Source organism: Capra hircus, chromosome 14 (genome assembly GCF_001704415.2).
Source record: "Capra hircus breed San Clemente chromosome 14, ASM170441v1, whole genome shotgun sequence".
Taxonomy (NCBI): Eukaryota; Metazoa; Chordata; class Mammalia; order Artiodactyla; family Bovidae; genus Capra; species Capra hircus.
The window spans coordinates 80,920,142-80,938,065 of NC_030821.1; the positions used below are offsets into that span (position 1 = coordinate 80,920,142).

Below are 17,924 nucleotides of genomic sequence, written 5' to 3' on the forward strand. Positions count from 1 at the left end.
GGCAGGTCTAAGGGAAGAAACCCCACCTCCTTCCTAGACATGGACAGATATGTGCAGGGTTTCCCACAGGAAACTATAGTCATCTATAGTCACAAGAGCAGGGCCAGGACGGCCACTGGGACCTCTTCCCTGGATGGTTCCAGGCTGGCACTTTCATACCCCCGGGGATAACTCAAAAAGAGGAGGCAGAGTAGAGATGGTGGGGGACCCACCATCCCCCCACCCCCCCCCCACCAAGTGGAGGAGACAATGTATGCTTTAGGGCTCGACCTGGGCATAGCACTTGCAACTGAGAGCTAAGTGAGAAGGGGATGGGAGGGGCAGGCAGAGGGGTGGGCCCACATAGCCACACCAGGGACGCAGACCCAGGGCGTTCCCTGAATGCGCCCACCCACAGGGCCCAGACCAGGACAGACAAGAGCCAGAGGGCTGGAATCTCAGTCTTTATTGGCTGCAAGGCTGCACAGGCTCAGGCCAGCGCTCAGATCTTGTTGAAAGCAGCAATGTCGACGCTCTGCACCTGCAGGGAGGAAGGCTGGTGGTCACATGGGGCCTTGTTTCCCAAAGTCCCACATGCCTGGCCAGGGGTTCCCATGGGACACCCCTGCACCCCCGAGTGTGCCCCCTCACTCACGTGCTCCTCGAACTTGGTGATCTCCTCTTCCAGCTGGTCTGTCCCCACCTTGTCGTCCTCCACCACACACTGGATCTGCAGCTTGCGGATGCCGTAGCCCACGGGCACCAGCTTGGAGCTCCCCCAGACCAACCCGTCCAGCTGGACGGAGCGCACACAAGCTTCCAGTTGGGCCATGTCTGTCTCATCATCCCACTGAGGTGAGAGGAAAGGAGCACAGGCTGAGTTTACACTTGCCCTGCCCATCACTGACCCCTCCAGGGCCCCAGGCATGGGGAGGGGAGGGGAAGGTCGGAGGTGAGCCACTTACAGGCTTCACATCCAGAAGGATGGAGGACTTGGCCACTAGGGCAGGCTTCTTGGCCTTCTTCTCTGCGTACTGCCGCAGCCTCTCCTCCCGCAGCCGGGCAGCCTCCTTGTCCTCCTCCTCGTCGCTACCAAACAGGTCGATGTCGTCGTCCTCATCGTCCTCCGTGGCGGTGGCCGCCTTCCTGCTGGGCGGCTCCACTTGGCGCATGGGAGACACGTGCTACCGTGGTGGGGGGAGCCGGTGTGGAGGCTGAGACCCACGCAGGCAGGACCCCAGGCCCCTGCCCCTCACTGCTGCCTGGGCCGGCCCAGAGGGCCCCCCCACTCCTCAGCGCCAGGCCGGGGGTCCCTGGTGGGGGTGGGCCCTCACCTGGGTCTGTGGAGTGGTGGCCCGGTGGGCAGGTGAGCTCTTCTCCAGGGCGCTCAGCCGTGCCTCCAGCTTGGAGACAGCCTGCTGCAGATCCTGCACCACTGTGGGGGTACAGGGATGCTGGTTGGACGATAGGGCCCAGGGAGGGACCCCCACCCCATCAGCCCAGGGCCTCACCTCCTCGCAGGCTCTGGTTCTCCACTTCCAGGCTGGCAATCCGGGTGACCAGCTCACTGTGGTCTCCACTGGGCCCGCTGGAGGCCCCGGGGCCTGCACTCTGCAAGGCAGGAGGAGGAGGGGCTCACAGCTTTGCCTGCCCCTCGGGGTCCCCCATTCACAGCTATGCTGAAGCAGAGCCCCGAGCTCAGCCTAGGGGGAAGCTATGCGAGCTCCCCAGACCGAGGCAGCACCACCGCCAAGCGGGAACTCAGCCCAGGAAGCCGGAGGCTCGGGCAGCCCCAACACGGAGGCAGTGCAGAGCTTCAGCTGCTGCTGCCTGTGGGGGTGAAGGGAGGAAGCCAAAGACTCACAGCTCCAGAGGTGGCCAGACCCAGGGCAGGGGGACCAGGCAGCACAGCCTTGAGCAGGGGACAGCAGGGGAGGGCCTGCTGAGGGTGGGAGGATGAGCAGGCGGTGCAGGAGCACCAGCCCAGCCCTGCCTCTCCAGGCCACACGGCTGCCTGCCTTGCAAAGCGCCGGTGAGGCAGCCACTCAGCCCAGCTGACAGCCTGCGCCGCTCCTCCCTGAGGGGGAGCCCCTGTCATCTACCCCAGGTGGCACTGCCCAGGGAGCTCACCCACAGGGCGCCTTGGCTCGAGCCCAAGCTACACGCCAGGAGCCGCCATGTGGTCAAGTGTACCCTGTACCCCAATAGAACGGCTCCCAGGACAGGCACCTGGCCCTTTTCACATGGCTGCTGCCCGCCTCCAGTGTCTAGTCATGAGAGACCTGGGGCCTTGAGCCTGCCCACCAAGCCCCATTCAGAAGCCACGTGGCTCCTCCGTGCCCTGCACACCCCCAGAAGCTGACAGACGTTGGCTCCCCATCCCAGGGCCAGTGGGCAGTGTTGGGCTGACGCCATGTACCACGGGCCATCACTCCCACCACAGGGCACCCAGCAGAGCTGGCCAGTGGAGCCTGGTGATGGGAAGGGGCAGTGACCAGCCCCCAGACGCCACCACCCCTCACGTCGGCCCAGGAATCCACCCCAACCACCCCCACCTTCCTACTCTGGTCAGTGGCTGGCCGCCCCACCCCCCACAGCTGACCACCCTCGGCACATCTCCGCTTTCCGCTGGCAACTCAGCTAGCGCAGCCATTCCCATGAGGAGGGTCCACGGGCCACCTGGCTTGGGGATGTGATCCAGAACCACCTGCTCCTCAGAAGCCCACCTCCCTCCAGGGCTCCACCAGCCTCAGGCTCCATGACCAGGCCAGGCCCTCCCTCCTGGAGGATCCACGTCCACAAAGCGGATCAAACATCCAGGAGCCTCGAGGCGGCTGCAGCCTCAAACCTCTGTCCTGCTGTGCCTGCCACCCGGCCCTGGGAACCTCCCAACACACCCCTGGCGACAACACTGATGGGTCCCCAGGGCATGGGTTCCGGGCTACAAGGACACCGCTGCTCAGCGCAGACCAGGCAACAGGCCAACCCACGGCCTCCAGGCCCCGGGCCTAGCCTCCCACCCTGTCCGAGGAGGAAGCCATGGGCTCAGTGAGGTGGCCATTCCACGACGGTCGGGCGCAGGCGGTGCCACCCAAGGTTCTGCGCCCAGAAGTCCTGCAGCTTGGCTGGCACCAGCAGCCCCCAGGAACCTCTGAAGCCCCGGTGTGTGCTGGGCCTGTGTGCCCCAACCCAAGCCCAGCGCTGGGCCGGCACCCTTTCCAGGCGGCTGGAGGCCCCGCCACAGGGCTTCAGGGTGGGGGACACTGTCAACAGTGGGGTCCTCCCAGGGGTGATCAGCTACAACAGGGTCATGAGAGGGATCCCAACCCAGTGACTGGTGTCCTTGCCAGCAGAGATTTGTTCACAGAAAGAAGATGGAAAGACACAGGAAGAAGACAGCCACCAACATGCCGAGGCCTCTCCTGAGAGCCTCAGAAGGAACCCACCACATCCACACCTTCTGTTCCCACTCTGACCCTCCAGGTCGTCAAAACAAGTTTCTGTTGTTTCGGTCACCTGGTGTGTGATGCTTTGTCATTACAGAGCCACCTCGAAGTCCCCCAACCCTGTGGAAAAGTGACCCCAGGGCAGAGGGTCTGAGGAGCTGGACGGGCAGGCTCCTGAATTATCCCAGTTGGCCCGGTGTCTTCACAAAGGGCCCCATCAGGGACAGGTAGGAGAGACAAAGAAACGAGATGGAAATGGGTGTCAGTCCCGACACCGCTGGCTGGAAGCCACAGGCCAAGGCATGTGGGCAGCTTCTCAAAGCTGGAAAAGGCAGGAAGGTGGGTTCTCTCCTGAAGTCTCCAGGAGCAGCACAGCTCTGTGGACAGTGAGGCCGAGGCTGGACACTACCCTGCGGCCCTGGGCGGGCGAGCAGCAGGGTTGCCATCCCTGAGGGACGTGCCCCAGCCAGGCTACGGACAGAGCTGGATGGAGCCGTGCTCCCCTCCTGACCTCAGGTGGGCTGGGAGGCCACGATGGACTGCAGGCCCCTCTCTGGGCCTCCAATCAAGATGGTAGCTTCACGCCCTGTGAAAGCTTCACGCTGGGAAAGACTGAAGGTGGGAGAAGGGGACGATAGAGGATGAGATGGTTGGATGGCATCACCGACTCAACGGACATGAGCTTGAGCAAGCTCCGGGAGATGGTGAAGGACAGGGAGGCCTGGCGTGCTGCAGTCCACAGGGTCGCAAAGAGCTGGACGTGACTGAGCGCCTGAATGACCATGACGGCACCGTGACCCACCCCTCCGGGGACAGCCTCAGCTGACAGGGGAGGAGGAAGCAGGGCAGGCGTCAGCACGCAGGCAGCCGCAGGCCTGGGATGGCAGGAGCAGCCACCGCAAGGCGGGCAGCGCCGGGTGACCAGCAGCTCGGCGAGGCCGCAGGCGGTGCGGTGGGCAGCCCTGCACGCCTCACCCCAAGGTGCCCCAAAGGCCATGCTGGGGGAAATGCCAGACAGGCCGCCTGGTGTGAGGGCAGTACTCACTCCAGCCAGAGACTTCTGGATGTTTTCTCTGGCTCTCGCGATGTCACGGAGGATCACACTGGCGCCATTCTCCTGCAGACGGTGCAGAGAGAACCTGTCAGTTTTTTTTCAATTAAAATCTTTTTCTACAAATAAGCAAACCTCAGCTACCGCAAGGCCCAAGTGCAGCAGCCCCTACCTGGCGTGAGGAGCCAGCCACGGGCCCATTCATCTGCTCATAGAACTTCCTTTCTGCATCATCGTATTTGAACTTGTCAAACCAGATCTTCTCATGCACGAGGAAGTTTGTGGCCATTTTTCTGTTGAAGAGAAGAGAGACTAAAGCCCACCGGGAGGAGAGGCTGCCCGCGCCAAGGCCCTAGGACCTGCCCGCACGCATGCCCTTCCGACACCCCAGACCCCAAGGGAGCGGGGCAAGCTGTCCAGTCCTGGGTGGCAAGGGCTGCAGGTCCCAGAACAGAGCACCAGAGGTTCTCCGTGTGGGCCACAATGAGCCTGGGATCCCCTAACCCCAAGCCCACTGTATGGACTCCTTTCAGGGCTAAGGCCAGTGGTCTCCAGGCCAGTCCTCTAAGACCAGCGACTCTCAAAGCATGACCAGGGACCTCGGGGGGTCACCAAGGTCCTCCCTTTCCCCACCAAGTATCTGTTCAAGGCTGGATTGATCAGACAATACACACCCACACACTGAATGCACAGCAAGTTTAGGAATCCAGCTGCCTCCTATTAAGCCAGACACAAGATTTGCAAAAATACAACATAAGGCCAACCTACTTCACTGAATATCTGTTACAGAAAAACTGTTCCTCATGTAAGTGTCAGTAATGTGTAACAAGATTCTTATTTGTCAACTAGTAAGTAATACATTTAACTACTACAGTGGGACAACTGAGAGAGAAAACAAACACTCTCTAACACCCCGAGACCAGTAAGTGAGTCCGGCTGCTCCAGGTGAGCCTGTGAGCCGGATCCAGCCGCGTTCAAGGCTGCAGTCAGTGGCTTCTCCACCACTCGGCAAGGCAGGGGAGCCGCCAGACCTGGGCCACAGCCCAGACTTCACAAGCAAAGTCTGCTGCTCAGGGCTGCCCGTCCCTCAGCCAGTGCAACAGAACAGGACCCGATCCTGCCAACACTCTTTGCTGCAGATCCCTGGCCACCACTGGACCTCGGTGACGAGAGGGGCGGGACCCCGAGACCCTCCCCAGTCCTCCTCCGAGAGGCACCGTGAAGACTGTTTTAGACCCACACCTCGCCTCCGGCCTTCTGAGGAACATCTGACCACAAGAGACCCCACACCAAGGCCAAGACCCTATCAAAATGGCATGTCCATGCCCTCTGAGGGGTGGAGAGGCTCCTGCCAGAGTCTGGGGTCCAGGAAGCTCTCTCCACACACCCACTGGCCCTCTGCACCCCAGGCCCTCTCCCTACTGTTGCACCCCCAGGCTGCCTAGGGTCCACCCATCTCTGCCCACCTGCCTAAGCCCCGCAGGCTAGCAGACCCCTTCCTCGGCCAGGCCCTGCCCCCCAGAAATCAGCTGGCACCGCACAAAATCACTCTGGGGCCAGATCCCCAGATCCACAGGCAGGAGGCAAGTTGGCCTTGGTATTTTTCAGACTCAGGCGGAGGACCGGAGACGCCCACCTCATCTCAGGTGGCTTCAGATGAGGGAGGCGGGGAGATGGCAGAAGGGGTGAGGGGCCGGACCCAGTGGGGCTCAGAGACGATGACCCACCATCGCACGCCCCTGCCCCCACCCGTGACTGTCAGGGGGGACTCTGCAAGCTGCCCGGCCAGAAGGGAAACACATTTGGGCCCACCCTGACCCTGTGGGGGTGACCAGGATGCAGTGCCCCTCAGGCAGAGCCCAGAAGCAGCAGTGCCCGGGGCAGAGCCCTATCCCTGGAGAGCTGCTTGGGTAGCCCGCTTGGCCGGGCCGGCAGTCTTGGGATGAGCCCTGCCAGGGTGGGAGCAGGGAGGGGTTGCATGCTGGCCTGGGAAGCCCAGGCGCCTGGCCGGCACGCTTCTCCTACTTAGGTCTCAGGCTGGACATGGATGGGCCCGGCCGGGTACCGGGTCGGTGAGCCAGGGATGCAGCTTCAAGGCGCCAGGCCATGCGCAGGGCCTCAGCCGCATGGTGGCGGCACTCTGCGCTGTCGTAGGTGGGTTTGCTGAGCCAGGGGGCCTCGGCGTCCTTATGCAGGAAGTACCAGTAGGGCAGGGCACAGGGGGCCTCCCCGTCAGCCCGCCGCGGCCCGAGGCGCTTGCTTCCCGCAGCGTTGCGGCCCCTCCGGTCTCTGCGGCCCCGCCGGGCACCCTCGGCCTGGCTGGCTCGCTCCTGCAGGCGCACCTTCCCGGGGGGATGGCCATCAAACAGGGCCTCATAGAAGCCCCTCTCGGCTGCATCGTAGCGGGGTTTCTCCAGCCACACCTCCCGCACCAGCGCCTGCAGGCTGCCCAGTGGCGGCTGGCCGTTGGCTGGTGGACCGGGCTGGCGGACAAGGCGCAGATTGAGGGCAGCTGCCTGCTGGCCCGTGTCGGGAGCCCCCAGTGCGCCACTCCCCTCTGTGGCCAGCAGCAGGGCCTGAGACCACTCCACAAATGCCCGCTCAGCCTGGTCGAAGGACGACTTGTTGACCCAGATGCCCCAGGCCACGTGGTGGCAGGCCACCTGGCTCCCGTGGGTGCAGGGGGGCCCGGGCGCCAGGGCGGGATGCTGGGCTGCCTGGGCGGCCACATCGGCCAGCCTCTGGCGGTACAAGCTCTCCGCCTGGTCGAAAAGCGGCTTGTCCAGCCAGACGTGGTCAGCCGAGAGGCCTACGAGGGCCAGGTCCGCCTGGCCGAGCCAGCCCTTTGGGGAGCGCTTCCTCTTTTTCTGCAGCAGCTTCTTCCCGTCGAGGTTTTTCCCAGGCTCTCTCCTGCTGCCGCTGTCTTCCTCATCCTCCTGACCTGGCCCGTTCATGGCCAGCGTCTCGGCCAGGAGCTGCTGGGTGGCGGCTCTCGAGGCCTCGTGCTCATAGAACCTCCGCTCGGCTTCCCCATACTTCTGCTTGTCCTCCCAGACGGTCTCCAGGGCGCAGGAGGCCTTCAGGCTCCTCATCTTGCGTGCAGCGTTAAAAAGCAAGCACAAGAGGGCAGTTGCAACACGGCCCCTCCCGGTTGGCCCTCCCTGCTCGGCCTCCCGAATGGGGTGCCCTGGGGCAGCATGCACGAGGAGCTTGGGAGGCATTCAGCACACATGTGCAGGGCCATGGCGGGGCGGGGGCACGTGTGCGTGTGTTGTTGTCCTAACTGCAAAACTTGTCTCATCCAGCAAGTACCCAGGCTCTCTCCAAGAGGTCCAGAGAACACTTTCCAACCCTCTTTGGTTATGGAAACCTTTCCTGTGAACCCCAAAAATGGCCACCAGGTAAAACACAGGACACACTCAGCTAATCTGACTTTGATGTCGACAGCAAATGACCTTGAGAATAAGTTTGTCCCGTGAAACTGTTGAGACTTCCATTGAAAAGTGAGTTGCTGTTCATCTGAAATTTTAACTGGACGTCCTGTGCTTTCACTAGGCCTGGCCAAACCCCGAGGCACCAGAGCTGTTCTACGGAAATGACTTGGTGGTCTCAGAGGACAGCCCCGCACGGCACACCCCGCCTGACCTGAGTCCCCCATCTGCATGGCCACATTGCCATCCTGAGCAGGGCCTGTTCCCAGGGGGAACTGGAAGGTCAGGGACAAGGGGCAGCCAGGAGCAGAGGGTGAGAGCTCACCCCCGTGGAGGCCAAATCCAGGGACACAGTGGGGAATCACTATCTAAAAGGGAAGGTACCCAGTGGCCCAGGCAGAACCTGGTCACCCCGTCTCCAGAGCAAGAGACAATCAGCCCCCACCACGGGTGCACCTTGAGGGGCCGCGCAGGAACCTGAGTCCTGTCCCTGCGCTTCAGGACCTTTTGGTTAAGGGGCTCCGTCACCAGAACACTGGGAGGTGGACACAGGGCTCCGCACCTCCCGTCATGGCCCCTGCACAAGCTGCTGCTGCAGCCAGATCCTGCTGCTGGCAGGATGATGCCCCATTCTGCTCTGGGGCATCAGGTTCCACAAAGACTGGACCCCGCCCAGGCAGCCCAGAATGCTAAAGCACACCCCCCCGCCCCCCCCACCACCACCAGAAGTAGCCCCGCCCAGGAAGCCAGCCTGCTCTTGGGATGCACCAGGGGCTGCAAGCCCACACCACACTGGCCAGTTCTCAAGTTGGGCTGGACTGGCTAAGGTCTCCATGCCCCTCAGATCCTACTCTGAACCCTGTGCTGGAAGCAGAGGCGCCAGGCCAACTGGCCCAGGGGCTGGGCAGCTGTCACCCAGAATGTCTTATGTCCCCTGCCGCCACCGTGAGGTCTGTGGAGCCCTCACCCAGGATGAGGCCCCAGGGGGAGGCAGATTGTTGCCCTGATGGCACACCCTCCCTGCCGCTCCCTGCAGGGTCTACAGCCCTTTCCTAACATCCTCCCCCCACCCAAATCAAAACCCGATTCCAATTACCCTGTAATGCACAGGCTAAGTCCCGACCTGCCCAGGACTTCAGGGAGACCCCTGTACTCTGAGGGCGGGGACCCCAGGCTTAGAGGGGTCCCTGGCTTCCCCCTCGAGCCTCCCCCTGGGTGGCAGCGGCACTTACCGAGGCCAGGCTGATGGCAGAGGCAGTGCTGGGAGGCAGGGCTGGGTGCCCAGGGGGCAGGGGCATTGTGACATCACCCACTGTCCCCAGGGGCTGTGGGCCTACCAGGCTGGGCCTGTCTGCCCTCTGCCCTCCCCTACAGACCCTCACACAGCAGCCCTGCCCACCAGGCTGAAACCCTGCCTGAACCTAGCAGCCTAGACACGTGGCTCCTCACACCAGGCTAGGCTCCGCTTGGAGCCCTCTGAGCCACTGCTCTGGGCAAGGGGGCCGTTTCTGAACATGCCTGAGAGCCGGGCTGGCCGGGTCGGTGGTGGCGCCCTGCTCTCCCACAGGTGGAGGAACGCAGGCTGATCCCTGCTCAGGGGTACCCCCCTACTGCTGGGGCTGGGGCAGGCTCGGCCTGGGACAGAGCAGAGGCTACCCCCCAGGCCCAGCCTCCACTCCAGACGAGGTCAGGCGCCCCGGAGGTTTCGGGTGCAGCAGGCACGGGGGCTGGGCTGCGGTGCCCCGGTGCCTGGGGCAGGAGGGTACTTACTTTCCCTTTGGTCTCCTAGGACAGCATGAAGAGAAAGCAGCAAGGTTAGAGGCGGTCTGACAGGGTGGCCCGAGCAGGCTGGGGGCCTTTGCTGAAGCTGCTTGGTGAGGCGGTGTGGAGGCAAGTTTGGTGGAGGAGAAAGACAGCCAGAGCTCACCCCCAAATCCCCGTTCAGTTCAGTCACTCAGTCGTGTCCGACTTTGTGACCTCATGGACCTCAGCACGCCAGGCTTTCCTGTCCATCCCCAACTCCCGGAGTTTACCCAAACTCATGTCCGTTGAATCGGTGATGCCATCCAGCCATCTCATCTTCTGTGGTCCCCTTCTCCTCCCGCCTCCCACCCGCCCAAATCCCAGGGGGTGGCCAAGTCTACACTTGGGGCAGCACTGCTCCATCGTCACTCAAAATGGGCCGGTCCTGGGGTTCCTGGGGCCGGAGCCCCTGCAGCACCAAGGCCCCAGCTGGGCTCTGCCCTGAGCCCACCTGGGCGTCAGCCAGCACCTCCAGTACCCCACTGTCCATGGGGAGCAGGGTGGGGAATCCCCCACTCCACAGGGTCCAGGCCTTTGGACCAAGTGCAGGCGACTAGGACCCCACTGAAGGGCCCCACATGGGCACCCAGGCCCAGTGCCCATGCTGGACAGGGTGCCACCGTCCCCGCAGGCCTCAGGGACAAAAGGACAGACGGGGCGCCCGGCCCTGAGCTGGCAAGGGGCGGCAGCCCAGGAGCCAAGGACCCGGCCAGCCCTGCCCCAAGGCCCCTGCCATCCCCCCCAGTTCATGCCAGGCTGTGGCCAGCACTAGAGCGCCAGCATGAGGTCAGCAGCACATGGGGTGCACCAGGAACCTCAGGGGGCGTGCCACAAGACTGGGAGGAGGAGGACCGCATGGGCCAGCCACCCCGGCAAGGCCGACCACACGCTGCAGGCCAGCTGGTCAAGCCAGTGTCTGGACAGGGACGCTGGAAGGCGGGGCACCAGGGTATCTCAGGGCAGCTGGACCACTGACTCCCCTGCAGGGCCAAGGGCAGGCTGCTGGCCACTGAAGCCGGCCAAGACCTCTTGCACGAGAGGGGCTGCGAGGGCTGCCAGGCTCCGGGGTCAAGGCAGTGAAGCAGCTCACCCCTGCCCTCCAGCCCAGGCCCGGGGAGTAAGTACCCTGGCTCTGCCCAGAGGACCATCTCCAAAGCAGGGCCAGGCTGGGGCTCCGCCCAGCAGGAGGGCGTTCCTGCAGTGCCAGAGGGACCCAGCAGTGGCCCCACCCAGAACACTCTGGCCACAGGGTCCTGAAGGTGAGGACACCACAGTGGGGGGCCCACAAGTCCCTGGGTGAAAGGAGGTTTCCAGGTAACCCAGGGCTCACACGGCCCCATCGCAGCCACACAGAGGGGCTCCTAGGTCATCCACCCACCTTCCGCAGGAAGTGGGAATCGTGGTGAGGTTCGTGCAGACAGGGCCCCCAGCTGGTATGGCCTGGCCGAGAGCTGCTGGACAGAGCGCCCCGTGTGTACAGGGTCCAGGAGGGCTGGTGAGGGCAGCTATGCCTCGGGGCAACTGCAGGGCCACGATGCCCCCTGTCCTTCCCTAGGGGTGACTGCCACAGCCCTAATTCCTCAGATGCTTTCCCACCTGACTCCTGGACAGTCCATCCCCACTCAGAAATGCCAACTGCCTCACTGGCAGGAAGGGGGGGGGCGCCTGTACCCCAAGACTCAGGCCCCATGCTGTGGCTGTCCATGGCACTCCACCCCGGCCAGCGCCCCGTCTATACCGCAATGCCACGGCCATCGTGCTATTTTTGCCCGGTCTCTGGGGCCCCATCAATCCACCCTGGCCGCTGGGTCCAGCGCCCCTCCCCCGGGGAGGCTCCGGCAGCATGTACCCAGTACCCGTGACCCCTCACACAGCTGAGGGGCTGGAGAGGGGGAGACACGTCCCGGGCCAGTAGGTGAGGGCTTGGGACTCCACGTCTCACTTTGACACCAGTCCTTCACACAAATGTCACACTGCTGTCCACCTTGAAATCACACATGTCATCTCAAAACATGGGCACAGGGCCAGAGCTCACTTCTTGCCTGCAGCCCTCGGAAACCTGACACCAGGGCACAAACACTGGAGATAAGCTGTGCTGAGCTCTGCAGCCTCACCCAGCTTCCCAGGACAGAGACCAGGGTCAAGCCCTGCAAGGGGCTCTGCCAGGGGACAGCGCCACCCACCCAGGCTCCAGTGAAGCCCACAGTGGCTGCGGCTCCAAGGTGAGGAGCTGGAGGGCACCCCCGGCGCTGGCTCAGGACTGACCTTCCCGCAGAGCTGGCCCAGGGCACCCGCTCCTTGGAGTCTGTGTGCCACCACTTCTTAGCAGACACCTGCATCTGGAGCTGGGGAGAGTGGTCTCAGGAAGGACGACGTAGTCACCGTGAGCTCAGCCCACTTACCAGCTGAGGACTCTCAGAGGAGCTGGGAGTGTCAGAGCTGCTTCTAAAACAAGACCCAGAGCCTTCCCAGCCCCAGGCCCGGCCCACTTCTTCACTCTTCAGGGTCAACTTGCTCTCCTGACAAGGACCACCCACACAAACGGCTTTCTTGCTCTCGGAGGCACTTTGCTCTGCAAACCTGAGGACGCCTCCAACGGTCCCCATCCTACTTGGCTCCAGCACAAGCCTCTCCCTTCTTCGTTCCAGCGGCACTGCCCACTGCCCGGACCACCTTATCCAAACTTAGCCCCTTCACCACTCTCAGGGAACACGGTGTTTCAGTCATCCGGCAATCACGTCCTTACTCTTCCCCGCGTCCGTGAACTGTCCAGGCTCTGAGACAGCTTGACAGAGCTTGGACCCGCGCCTGGCCCCCAGGCCCAGAGCCAGCGTGCATCAGTCAGGTGCTCAACAAACGCGGGAAAACGGGAAGCTACAGGCCCAGGCCACCGCTGGGCAAACATCCATGTCACCCACCGAGGCGAGGGACAGAGCGGCCCCGGCATCCCCGCCGCCGCCGCCCTCCCGCCGGGGCAGCCGCAGAGGTCCGGCGGGCACGTGGCCCGCGCGCCCCGCCCCTCCGCGAGGCCACCAGCTCCCAACAGGCCCCGCGCCGCGGATTCCGCGGCACTGCGGCCCGGCCCCCGCCAGCGCAGCGCGGGCTGCCCCTGCCCTGGGCCCGGGGGCCATGCGGCACGAGCTGCGGTACTCACACGCCAGCCAAGGACGCGGCGACCAACGAGGAGGGATCGACGGCGCGTGACGGCAGAGGAAAGGGAGGGCCACGCGCTCCGCGCACGGGAAGTGAAGCGGAGGGCTCTACCACGCTCCGGGGCGCAGGGGACGCGGCCCGCGCGCGCACCCTGCTGCGCGGCCCGGGCCCTCCGCGCGACGATCCACGCGCGAGCGAGGGCAGAAGCCAGTGGGAGACGCCCGCGGAGCTCGCCCTTTCCGGGAGGAGCTGGAGCAAACCACTGGGCACGGCGCCGGCCCCGCCCCCCCGCTCCCCTCCGCCGCAGTTCGGGTGGACTCGGCGGGCGGGGTCCAGTGACGCGCGGCGCGGGGCGGGGACGGGGGCCCAGCGCGCTTGCGCGCGCCCCGCGGGCGAGACAAAGGGGAGGGCCCGGCCGGTCCCGCCCCCGGCGCCCGCCCAGCGCGGCCGGCCCGGCGGGCGTATGGCTCCGGCTCCCGCGCCCCCGCTGCCGTCGCGGTCACCGCAGCAGCCATGTACTCTGCGGGACCCCCGGCTGTCCCGGCCTCGCGCCGCGGTCGCCGACCCCCCCCCGGATGTCCCATGCAACCGCCGCGGCCCCCCGCGCCCGCCCCGGTCCCCGCCGCTCGGCCGCCGCCCCCCGCGCCCGGGCCGCGGCCCCGCGTCGCCGTGAAGATGGCCTTCCGCAAGGCCTACTCCATCAAGGATAAGCTGCAGGCCATCGAGCGCGTCAAGGGCGGCGAGCGGCAGGCCAGCGTGTGCCGCGACTTCGGCGTGCCCGGCGGCACGCTGCGCGGCTGGCTCAAGGACGAACCCAAGCTGCGCTGGTTCCTGGAGCAGCTGGGCGGCGAGGTGGGCACGCAGCGCAAGAAGATGCGGCTGGCCAACGAGGAGGAGATCGACCGCGCCGTCTACTCGTGGTTCCTGGCGCTGCGCCAGCACGGCGTGCCGCTGTCGGGGCCGCTCATCCAGGCGCAGGCCGAGGCCTTCGCGCGCCAGATCTACGGGCCCGAATGCACCTTCAAGGCCAGCCACGGCTGGTTCTGGCGCTGGCAGAAGCGCCACGGCATCTCCAGCCAGCGCATCTACGGCGAGGCCGAGCCCGCGGCCGCCGGCCCCGCCCCTGGCCCGCCTGTCAAGCAGGAGCCGGGGCAGCCCACCCGCGCCGGGCCCCTGCCCGACCGCGCTGCGAGTACTCCAGTCCCCGCCGAGGGCGGCTACGGCGACGAGCAGATCTACAACGCCAACGTCACGGGCCTCTACTGGAAGCTGCTCCCAGAGCAGGCCGCGCCCGTGGGTGCGGGGGGCTGCGGCCGCCGCTGGCGGGGCGACCGGGTGACAGTCCTGCTGGCCGCTAACCTGACCGGCAGCCACAAGCTGAAGCCGCTGGTCATCGGGCAGCTGCCAGACCCACCAAGCCTGCGCCACCACAACCAGGACAAGTTCCCTGCCTCCTACCGCTACAGCCCCGATGCCTGGCTCAGCCGCCCGCTGCTGCGAGGCTGGTTCTTCGAGGAGTTCGTCCCTGGTGTCAGGCGCTACCTGCGCCGCAGCTGCCTGCAGCAGAAGGCCGTGCTGCTGGTGGCCCACCCGCCCTGCCCCAGCTCTGATGCCAGGATGCCTGCCCTGGAGGGGAGCGAGGAGACCCGCAGGAGGTGCCGGCCCGAGCCCACCGGTCCCCCGGAGGAGCTGCAGACCCCCGACGGGGCCGTGCGGGTGCTGTTCCTGTGCAGGGGCAGCGGCCGGGCGCACATACCCGCCCCCCTGGAGCAGGGGGTAGTGGCCGCGTTTAAGCAGCTGTACAAGCGGGAGCTGCTGCGGCTAGCCGTGTCCTGCGCCGGGGGGTCCCCGCTGGACTTCATGCGCAGCTTCATGCTCAAGGACATGCTCTACCTGGCCGGCCTCTCCTGGGACCTGGTGCAGGCGGGCAGCATTGAGCGCTGCTGGCTGCTGGGCTTGCGGGCCGCCTTTGAGCCCCGGCCGGTGGAGGAGCACACTGGGCAGCCTGCTGGCCAGGCCGAGGAGGCTGCAGAGCGCAGCAGGGTGCTCAGTGACCTCACGCACCTGGCAGCCCTGGCCTACAAGCGCCTGGCTCCAGAGGAGGTGGCCGAGTGGCTGCACCTGGATGATGATGGGGGGCTGCCGGACGATGGCAGAGAGGACTGGGGCCCCAGCCGGCCTCCAGTGCTGGTCCCCGGGGGCCCCCTGCTCCCCACCAGCCTACCCTCGGTGGCAGGAGAAGAGGAGGAAGAGGAGGCCATCCCCACTGCTGGGGAGGCCGTAAGGGGTCTGGAGACGGCGCTGCGGTGGCTGGAGACCCAGGACCCCCGGGAGGTGGGGCCGCTGAAGCTGGTGCAGCTTCGCTCGCTCATCAGCACAGCCCGGAGGCTGGGGGGCATCGGGCCCTCGCCCACGGTTCCTGATGACGGGCTGTGACCAAGCCCGCCCCGGCAGCCCCTGGTGGCCTTCCTCCTGAGGCATGTGGAGAGGGGAACAGAGACCCTGTCTTGCCTTGCCTCCCCTGGGGTGGCCCACCTCCAAGGCTCAGAGGTTGACAGAGATCCCGGCCTGACCCAAGGGAGCCCTGTTGGTGAAGGGTCAGCCCCTCATGGCACCCCATCTGGTGCGGGGGTAGCTGGAGGAGAGGCTGCAGCCGCCCCTCCTCCCTGGGCAGACCCACACGTGGCTCGGCCAGGCTCCCTTCCACGCGGACCTGGCACACGCCACAGCGCTTAGCAGAGCAGGTAGCCATGTTCTCTCTCTGGCCCCCATGGGGCTGCCCCCAGCCACATTCCTGTCCCCCCAGCCCCCGTGGCCCAGCACTTGCCCTGGACAAGGGCCCGGCGTCCAGTCCCCATGGACCACAGCCCTGTGGTCGTCCCAGCGGGAAGCACACCACTCATCTTTGGTTTGGCGCATTAACTCTGTTTTTTCCAGGTACTCTTCAGGCAGGGCAGATGCTCGGGGAGGCTGGGAAAGAAGGATGGGGCTTTGAGGTTCTGGGTGCAGCCAGGGGTGTAGGTTTCTGTCGACTAGTTTTTTTATCTTCCTTAAGGAAATGCCATTCTAAACAGCTCTCTTATTCTGTGGGGTTGACGAGTGCTAGACCTGGGCTCCTGCCCTGCACCCCACCAGCCTCAGGGCCTGGAGCCATGCCGTCGTCTCAGAGCAGCCCTGCAGCACCACCAGCCACGCCAGGACAACCCTCAGTGCCTTAGCTCCCCTCCGAGGCTGCCCCGTTCCTGGCACTGCCAGGGGCGTAGCCAAGTAGCCACTTCCCACAGGCCATGAATTAGGCTTCTGGGTGGCACAGCTTGAAAGGAGGCAGCGAGGGCTCCGTGTGACCCTCCAGCTCCCACACTGTTCTGCTGCTCCACTCAGCTCTAGAGTCAGGACCCTTTTGGAGGCCTGAGACTGAGACACCCAGGTCTCCCAGGGGCTGCCCAGCAGAGACGCCCAGAGCCCCAGGGAGGGCTGGATTTGAGGCGCTGCTGCCTGCCTTGGTGCTCTGCACTCCTCTTCACCTGCCCCCGCCTCCTGGTGGTCCTGGGCTGTGGAGGCTACACCCAGGTGATGTGTCTGTGGGAGGGAAGGGCCGTGCATGGTGGCAGGGCCACAAGGGTGCCCCCGGAGCGAGGACGTCAGCTCTTCCTTGGAACCACCTCTAGTCAAAACACCCACACGTGTACCTGTATGTGTCAGACCTGAAAGCTGATGGATGGTGCGGAGGATTCCAGGCGAGAAGGGAGGTGTGGCCACCAGCCCTGGCCAAAGCCTCCACCTCACCTGCTGCCCTCGCTCTGCTAGCAGCTGCGGCAGGCCTGCAGCCGGCCCGCGCCTCTGCCTCAGGATGTCTTGCGTGTCACACTGCCAGGGGCCCAGTCGAGCGCGCTGTTTCACCATGACCTGCCTGCGGGGCCTCTATCCTGCAGGGCCCTGCGAGGGGCGGACTCGGAGCCCGGGTGGGCACCGGGTCAGGTGGTCTCTGGTGGTGTCCTCGGTGCCACCCCTCTCACCAGGTTCCTGGTCTCACTTCTAATCCTCTGTCCCCGGGGTCTGGGCAGGGGGCTGCGGTTGATGTTGAGAGTTGGGTGTCGGGACAGAGCCTCCTGCCTCGTCCCCTCTGGGGCACTGAGACTGCACCCCAGAATGCGGCTCTGGCCAGCGCCCGGCCCCACATGGCAGCGCGGGAACGAGGCACAGCGCAGGCTGGTTTGGGCCTTGAAGAGCCAGGGCCCTGTCGAGGGTGGGGCTGGGGACACCTCACGCCAGGGCCTCTGAAGTCCTCCCTAGAGTGCAGGCCCAGCTCCCGGGGCTCAGCTCTGAACCGTGAGGAGGACGGCCAAAGTGCCTTGCTGTGGTTACCACTGGGCCTGCAGCATCTCAGCTGCCAGCCTCTCCGCTCCTGTTCACTGTCATCTGCTGAACCTTTAAGGCTGCAAGGGTAATGACTCCTAAGCCAGCAGCCCCCCCAGGCAGGATCTCAGGGCTGGCCTGGCAGCCTCGGCGGGCAGAAAGCGCCGCCCCTGGCTTCTGCTGATACCAGCCCACCAGGGGGGTCGGGAGAGTGAACCCACCCATGTGAGGCCAGCCTTGCCTGAGGGGCCGCACACCAGGGAACAAGCCCCCAGGTGACAGCCCTACCACGGATGGAGCCCTGGAGCCTGCGGTGAGGAAGGGGCCTTGCTAGTGCAGGGTTGGCCTTGAGCCTGTGGGCCTGAGAGCAGGTCAGGATCTTGGGGGCAGGAGGGCTAGAGTGGGCTGTGGGGTGCTTGCTCTGTCAAGGGGTCTTTTCACAGCCAGCCTCACTTTATAATAAAGGCTGAATATGCCCACTTCACACAAGCTCTGTCCCAGTCTTACTTTTGTAACTCATCCAGCACGTGGCTCCAGAACACCACCTGAGAAGCAGGGAGGAACAGCAGTGGGCCCACAGATGCCTCATGCAGACTGGCCGCCTCAGGGCAGGGCTCCAGCCTGGGCCCAGGGACTTTGTTGGCAGACGCATTGGTGAGGGGGGGGGTCAGTGATGGGAGATGGAGGGGGAGCTCCGTCTGCACC

The 17,924-nt window shown here is 65.0% G+C and overlaps 2 protein-coding genes across 3 annotated transcripts; one reads left to right on the plus strand and one right to left on the minus strand.

Moving 5' to 3' along the window:
* Positions 431-13,129, minus strand: EEF1D (elongation factor 1-delta). 2 transcript variants are annotated; one of them, NM_001314225.1, is given in 8 exon segments: positions 431-520; positions 635-829; positions 945-1,163; positions 1,314-1,414; positions 1,491-1,590; positions 4,471-4,542; positions 4,649-4,769; positions 12,865-13,129. In NM_001314225.1, coding segments are annotated over 7 exon segments (843 nt in total). In that variant the 5' UTR covers positions 4,766-4,769; positions 12,865-13,129; the 3' UTR covers positions 431-481.
* Positions 13,309-17,708, plus strand: TIGD5 (tigger transposable element derived 5). The gene has a single exon (XM_013969054.2). The coding sequence runs from the start codon at positions 13,377-13,379 to the stop codon at positions 15,297-15,299; it is 1,923 nt and encodes a 640-aa protein (XP_013824508.2). The 5' UTR covers positions 13,309-13,376; the 3' UTR covers positions 15,300-17,708.

Coding starts and splice junctions, on each gene's coding strand:
- EEF1D (XM_018058065.1), bottom strand. CDS start 7,697: ATGCCTCCCAAGCTCCTCGTGCATGCTGCCCCAGGGCACCCCATTCGG. Junction 4,770..6,501: donor ATGTCCAGCCTGAGACCTAA/GTAGGAGAAGCG, acceptor TCTCTTCAACAG/AAAAATGGCCACAAACTTCC. Junction 1,164..1,313: donor CCACCACTCCACAGACCCAG/GTGAGGGCCCAC, acceptor CCACCACGGTAG/CACGTGTCTCCCATGCGCCA.
- TIGD5 (XM_013969054.2), top strand. CDS start 13,377: ATGTACTCTGCGGGACCCCCGGCTGTCCCGGCCTCGCGCCGCGGTCGC.